This window comes from Tupaia chinensis, unplaced genomic scaffold, assembly GCF_000334495.1.
Source record: "Tupaia chinensis unplaced genomic scaffold, TupChi_1.0 Scaffold000494_1, whole genome shotgun sequence".
Lineage (NCBI taxonomy): Eukaryota > Metazoa > Chordata > Mammalia > Scandentia > Tupaiidae > Tupaia > Tupaia belangeri.
Genome location: NW_006160006.1, coordinates 2380904 through 2388047, shown reverse-complemented (window position 1 = coordinate 2388047; position 7144 = coordinate 2380904). Strand labels below are relative to the sequence as shown.

At 46.5% G+C, this 7144-nt stretch overlaps 1 protein-coding gene across 2 annotated transcripts in view; it reads right to left on the bottom strand.

Annotated features, from left to right (window-relative positions):
- PIWIL2 (piwi like RNA-mediated gene silencing 2) overlaps nt 1–4901 on the bottom strand; it is a 52048-nt gene extending 47147 nt beyond the window's left edge. For both annotated transcript variants that reach the window (XM_027774937.1, XM_027774938.1), the window contains exons 1-4: nt 4655–4901; nt 1215–1302; nt 941–1082; nt 16–216 (exon numbers count right to left, since the gene is read on the bottom strand). In XM_027774937.1, the coding sequence (XP_027630738.1) occupies nt 16–216; nt 941–1082; nt 1215–1302; nt 4655–4846 (623 nt within the window). In that variant the 5' untranslated portion in view covers nt 4847–4901. The remainder of the gene's footprint in view (nt 1–15; nt 217–940; nt 1083–1214; nt 1303–4654) is intronic.
- Nucleotides 4902–7144: the final 2243 nt, after the last annotated feature.

Here is a 7144-nt window from a genome sequence, read left to right as displayed (position 1 = left end):
GTGCTGCTGACTTACTTTTTCTGGTGCTCTGCCGTCAGGACCAGAGGGCAACCCGCAGTGTGCAGTGAGGACTGGGACAGAGGAGGGGGTGAGGACAGCCGTGGGGGATCTTGGGAAGTCAGGCTGAGCCCACTGGGGGGCTTGTCCACTCCTCCCATACCAGCTGCTCTTCCCAATGGTAATACGGAGACATCCGAACTCCCTCTTCCAAGCATCCTAACATGTCAAAGAGAGAGGAAAATCAGGACTTCCCTTTTTTCTATGTTTGTTTGTTTACTCCATGAGTGAGAGAGACAGCAGCCCAGACAAGGTCTTCAGGCCATGCTCCACCCTCAGCTTCAGCCAGCCCGGACCCTGGGCACACACGTGCCCAGATTACTCAGGGCAGTCTCCGGAAGCAAATACGAGTCAGCTGTGCAGTCAGGCTCTGCTGCTGTGCCACTGCTCAGCCCCATTAAGAAAGTCAGAGCTTTCTTAATTCTGCTTCCATCTACGCCCCATCTGGATCACTCCAAGTCTACATGCGCTTTGCGGAGGAGTCAGCGGTAGGCACCGAAGCACAGCTTTGAGATCTCTCGAACTCCAACGTGCCTGCACGACTCAGGCACCAACTACTGTGAGTACTGACTCTCAAAGCCAAACTGACTCTCAAAGCCAAACTCCATGGCAGAACTGAGGGGAAATTTGACTCATCCAGATTAAAGAACCACTATGATCAAAGGGGCAGAGGAAAGTTTTGGACTGCCAGTAGAGAGGTACTTTTTACACTTTTCAAATGACTGGCTGGGTCAGCAGACTGCTGGCAACTCTTGGAAATGCCCATTCTTCAACACAAAATCACGACCTGCTTGCTATGAAGCCACACCCCCTCGTGGAGTCTCTTCGGACGTACAGAGGCATGCTGTCTGATGGCTATACACGAGGAGGCAACTTCACTCACCTGTTCCAACCAACAGAGGCCTCTGCCCTCCTGCTGTCACCAGCTGCCAGTGCGGAAGGACCCAGGAACGCAGGACGATGGGGCTCTTCCTTGTCCTTGCGCACGGTGGTAGCAGACAAGCCTCGCCCTAAAATGCCTCTACCTGAAAGAAAGAACCAAGCCCCGGCTGTAACTGTGAGCTGAACGTGTTGTAAAGTCCAGAGACTTTTCTTAAGACAAATTGTATGCAGTTAAGAAAAAAACTCACACACGCCATAATTAGTTTTCCACGTACCTAATGGAGGACCTTCCCATTTCAGAGGGGTCCGAGGCACCGTTTCAAGCCCCATGCCTCGGAACATGGAGACCAAACCCACAGATTCCTGTGTAAAGTCAAAGGATAAAGTTTTTCTAAGATGTTGTTTTACACCCCCAAAATGATGGTTTTCTTTTAAGTCTTGGTAAATAATAAAGATCATTTTCTTTAGATTCTATAAATGTTAAAGAATAAGGGACAAAAATAATTTATAAAATAACTAAAACATTTGCAACTATGTTATAGCAGGTTTTACTTTTTTTTTTTTTTTTTCAAAGTAGGATTTTAAACACAGTTACAGACAAAGGACCATGGCCCAGCTGTGGTGGCACACAGCACCACTGCCTGGAAGGCTGGAGGCTACGTGGGAGGCCTGGGTTTGGTTCCCTAGCCAACCTCAACACCCCAGGCATGGTTGTTCCTGCTGTAACTCTAGCTAATGGGGAGGCTGCAGCAGGAAATAACAACACAGTGAAACTCTGGGGAAAAAAAAAAAAAACACCTATTCTGGGGCCAGCTATGGTGTGGTGGTGAAGGCACTAGACTCCCATATGGCCAACTATAGTTCAAATCCCGAACCCGGCAGCTTGCTCTCACTTTCTCTCTCTCATGCACTTGCACACACATCCTACAGCAAAATAAATAAATAAATAAATAAATAACAACGAATAAAATTTTTAAAATAATTCTTTTTAAAATATCCATTTTTATGTCTTTCCTCTCTCTCTTATAAAGAAAAAAGGTTCACGATTTGATGTCCACTATAACAAGATGCAACAAACAGATTTTCCACTTTCCTAGTGTTCTCTAAAGAATTATTTAACTTTATCATTATTATTTTTTAATTTGCTATAGGACATACAGGCTCATCAGAGAAAGTGAGAAAGCAAGCTGCCAGGTTTGGAACTCAAACCATGGTTAGGAGTCTGGAGCCTTAACCACCATACCACAGCATCTCCCACTACTTTTCTTTTTTTCTTTTTTTCTTTCTTTCTTTCTTTTTTTTTTTTTTTCTCCTGTATACTCAAGGCTAGGGGAAACAATTGGGCTTGTTATTAAAATTTCAAAAAAGTTAGATCCAGCAGTTGGCATCATGGCTATGTCACTGGACTCTGAATGTAGTCGACTGCAGTTCAAGTCCTGGACCCGGTGGCTTAAATTCATGCTGGGCACGTGTGCGTGTGTGCCCAAGATCCCGAGAGGAGAATGCAGGAGAAAGGACTGCAGTGTGGCCATCCCCCCGGGAGATGATTTCTTGCTTCCTATCTCTTGTCTCTGTCTTTCCGGCGAGCGCACGCACCCTATTACAAAAACCTCTCCCCAAAAAGTAAATAAATAAATTTCAAAAAAGCTAGATCACTTAAGAGTATCAATGTTTTGGGTTTGTTTAAATTTGTTATAGGGCAGGGCATGTATGTTAGCCAGAGAGAGGCTGAGAAACAGAGAAAAAGGAAGAAAGCACCCTCATAGGGGATGACCACACTGCAATCCTTTCTCCATTCTCCTCTCAGGATTTATCTGGACATACGTGCCCACATGCCCAGCATGTTTTCCAAGTCACTAGGTCTGGGACTCGAACCATATAGTTGGTCATATGGGATCCACCATATGACCTTAATCACCATGCCAACTGGCTGACTCTATCTGTGTATTTTTAACAACACTCACTAGAACTTGCTACTAATTTTCTATAGCAGTTTTGAAGGTTACTACTGTTTTACCAGTTAGAGCTGCCACATGATTCAAAACCAAGGTAAGACTGGCCCCATAGCCTAGCAGTTAAGGGAGCCAGTTCTCACATGACCAACCGTGGTTTGAGTCCCAGCCCTGGCAGCCTGAGGACCATGCCAGGCATAGGCACCTGTGCAAAAATCCCAATGGGGAAAAAGGGATTGCAGCATGACCACGCCCAGCTGGGGGGTGCCCCCTAAACCACCTCCATCTCTCCATCTCTCTCTGGAAAGTGATCACATCCTCTGGTCGTTAAAACAAACAAAGCCACAGACTCAAGCAAGTCATCTGAGTAAACACAGTGTTTTTCTTTTTGTGAAACATTACATTTTATACTGTCAACACTACTTAAAATTATGAACTTTATCATTAGGTTCCTCCTACATTCGCTGATTCTGACATACATTATAGACGTACTGTTCTTTTTTGGAGGGGAGAGAGGTTTTTGTTATAGGGTGTGTGTGCTCGCCAGAAAGAGAGAGAGACAGAGAGAGACAAAGTGAGAAATCGCCCCCCATCGGGGATGGCCATGCCGTAATCCCTTCTCTTCCACTCTCCTCTCGGGATCTTGGGTACACACACACACGCGCCTGGCGTGAGTTTAAGCCACCGGGTCCAGGACTCGAACCATGGTTGACTACATGGGAGTCCAGTGGCATAGCCATTATGCTAACTGCTGGTCCCTTGACAATACTGTTCTTAAAATATGTAATTAGGAGACGAATAATGCACACACAGGGGACCGGCTGGTGATGTGATGGTTAAGGCAGCTGGATTCCACATAGCCAAGTACACGTTTTGAATCCCAGGCCCAGTAACTTGAAAAACATACCAGGTGCATGTGCATGTGTGCCTAAACTCTGGAAAGGAGGGAGACCAGGAGGAGATGGGATTGCAGAGTGACCATATCCTACGAAGGGTGCTTTCTCACTTTCTCTCCCGCCTCTGTCTCTCTCTGGCAAGCACATACCCTCAGCAAATTAAATAAATAAATAAATAAATAAATAAATAAATAAACAAACAAACTTAGCTGTAAGTGTTCATACAGCAGTAGCAATAGCTGAAGATCCTTTATCTTTACAATTTGGGCAAAAAGCCTTCCAGAAGGAACAAATCCAACAATTACTACATCACAGGCAGTAGTTGCTGCTAAAAGCACAGAGCCAAACCCAGGGTGAAAATCTACACATTCAGATGACAGTAAGAATCTTTTTTCTTTTTAATTATATTATCATTTATTCAATATATTTATTATTCTTCAATTTGACCAGAAAGAGACAGAGAGGGAGAGAGGACATGTGAGAAAGCAAGCCACCAGGTCTAGGACTTGAACCGTGGTCAGCCATGTGGGAGTCCAGCACCCCAACTACCACGCCACCTGCTGGCCCCAGAACTTAATCTTTAAACCTGTCAATTACTGATACTATGGACGGGTAGATGGACAGATGGACTGAAGTTAGAGGACATACCGCACTTACTCGAGCCTACTGTTCAACTCGAGACCCTTGTTCTACACTTGCAACTCTAGGATTCGAAATGCATGACCAAAAGACACAACCGCAGGCTGAAGAGGAAGAGCCCGTGTCTGCAGAGGGCTTCCCAGTTTTCCAAGCACCACGAGACCCGCTACTTCCTCTGATCCCACAGGTAAGTTAGATGCTACAACTGCACGAGCAGACATGGCTCACCCTCGGTGCTGACCCACTCTGTGTGCCTGGTTGTTCTGGCTTTCCATACACATGGCCTCTGCCTGCAGGTCCTGCCCTGCCCAGAGCTGAGTCCAAAGGTTTAGGAGCTTGTGACCAAGAGCCAGGCGTCCGTACACACTGCGACGGGTGGACAGGAGAAGGGCCCCTGAATGGTAGTCGGACGGGATCCATCGAAGGGCTGCAGAAGACACAGGTGTCGTTCTTGCTCTTGTTACTACCTGTAGAATTTTAAAAGATGAACAATTCTCATTTTTTTAAAAAGAATATTATTTTATTTAACTTTATTTATTTATTCATTTCAATTTGACCAGAGAAGGGGGGAGGAATGAGTGAGAAAGCAAGCTGCCAGGTCTAAGATTCGAACCATGGTTGGCCATGCGGAAGTCCAGTGCCCTTAACCACCACGCCCCCTGCCAGCCCCTCATCTTTCTTTTTCAAAGTGGCACAGACTTAGAAAGCTTTAAGAAAATAGTTATTTTGACTCAGGCCAGAGATACAACAGCCTTCTATAAATCACTTCCAAAGTTTCTATTTGAACCCAGAACATTCTAAACACCTGACATGAGCAATCTCTTAGAGCCCCAAGCCCTCCTTGAACCTACTTATATTTTCTATCCAAATACCCTGTCAGAGAACTCAGTTCTTCAGTTAACTGTAGTAGAAGGAAGTGATTTTGACATATGGGAATGATTTTTGAATAACAAGAACTTGATACACCAAAGTCATTAATAATGTATACCCAGGGGGAAGCAGCAGTTAGCGTAATGGCTGTGTCGCTGGACTCCCACGTAGTCGACTGTGGTTTGTGTCCCGGACCCGGTGGCTTAAAACTCACGCCGGGCGCGTGTGCGTGCGTGCCCAAGATCCCGAGAGGAGAACGGAGGAGAGGGGATTGTGGCGTGACCATCCCCCCTGGGGGGTGATTTCTCGCTTTCTGTCTCTATGTCTCTCTCTGTCTGTCTGGCGAGCGCACGCGCCCTATAGTGAAAATCTCTCCAAAAAAAAAAAAATGTATACACAGGTATTAAACATACACAGGTATTAAATATACAACATAACTATATCACCATATTCTGTCAGTAAATAGTAACAGGGCTTTTTTCTTTTCCTTTTTTTTTTTTTTTTAATTCAATGTTCTTTTTCTATCCATTCTTTCCTATAAAACTCTTTCAGGCCAGCTCCATAGCCTGGTGGTTATGGGAAGCTGGATCTCGCATGATCAATTGTGGTTTGAGTCCCGGCCCCAATGGCTGGAAGAACACCCTGGGTACCTGTGCAAGTGTGCCCCAAATACCCACAGGATGGGAAGGTGGAAAAGAGGTTGTGAGGGTATTGGTGTTTTTTTCTTCTGCCTCTCTCTGTCTCTAAGATCTCTCTGGCCAGCACAAGCATTCTCTGGCTTATAAACAACAAATTAATTTTAAAAATAAAGACTGACAGGGAACCAGCAGTTAGCGTAATGGCTATGTCACTGGACTCCCACGTAGTCGACTGCGGTTCGTGTCCCGGACCCAGTGGCTTAAAACTCACGCCGGGCGCGTGTGCGTGCGTGCCCAAGATCCCGAGAGGAGAATGGAGGAGAAGGGATTGCGGCGTGTCCATCCCCCCTGGGGGGTGATTTCTCGCTTTCTGTCTCTATGTCTCTCTCTGTCTGTCTGGCGAGCGCACGCGCCCTACAGTGAAAATCTCTCAAAAAAAAAAATAAATAAAATAAAGACTGACATACCATAAGGAAGGAGTAGTACAGGTGGAACTTGCAAAGACTCTTGAATCACTTGCTTCTACATTATAAAAGCAGAATAGGCTCCTTTTCTCAAAGGCTGTAATAGCTCTCCCCTCTAATTGCTATTATAAAAATCATGTTTCAGTTAGCTGCTCACATCTCCTGACTACAAGTATTCTGGAATTTGGGGGACCACCAGGTGGCCTCATGGTTAGGTTGCTGGACTCGCACATGGTCAATGGCAGTTCGGGTCCTGGAACCGCTGTCTTGAAAATCAGGCCAGGTGCGCCTACGTGCCCAAGATCCTGGGAAGAGAATAAAAGGGATTGCATGGCCAAGAGGGGGGTGGGGGGCAGGCATTTCTCACTTCCCCTCTCACCGTATTTGTCTTTCTCTCTCCGGAACGGTACACGCCCTAAGGCAAAAACCTCTTTAAAAAAAAATTCTGGAATGTTCCACCCCTCCCCCCACCAGTGCTCCCATAGCTTCAGGCACCTCCAGGGCTCTTTATCATCAGGATTCCCTCGTTCGACTGTGAGTAGTTACATGGCGGACCAGAAGGGACAACAAGGCGGGAGGGCGGGGAGGCCTACCGGGCTCCAAGCAGGCGCTGGCGGGCTGGTCCTAACTAGTTCCTCCAAAACCCCCCACCCATGAGCCCCTCTGGCCCTCGCCCTCGGCCACAACTCCGGTCCTCTCCAGGCCGGCGTCCCTGCGCACTCCAGCCTCGCGTAACGACTTTCGGC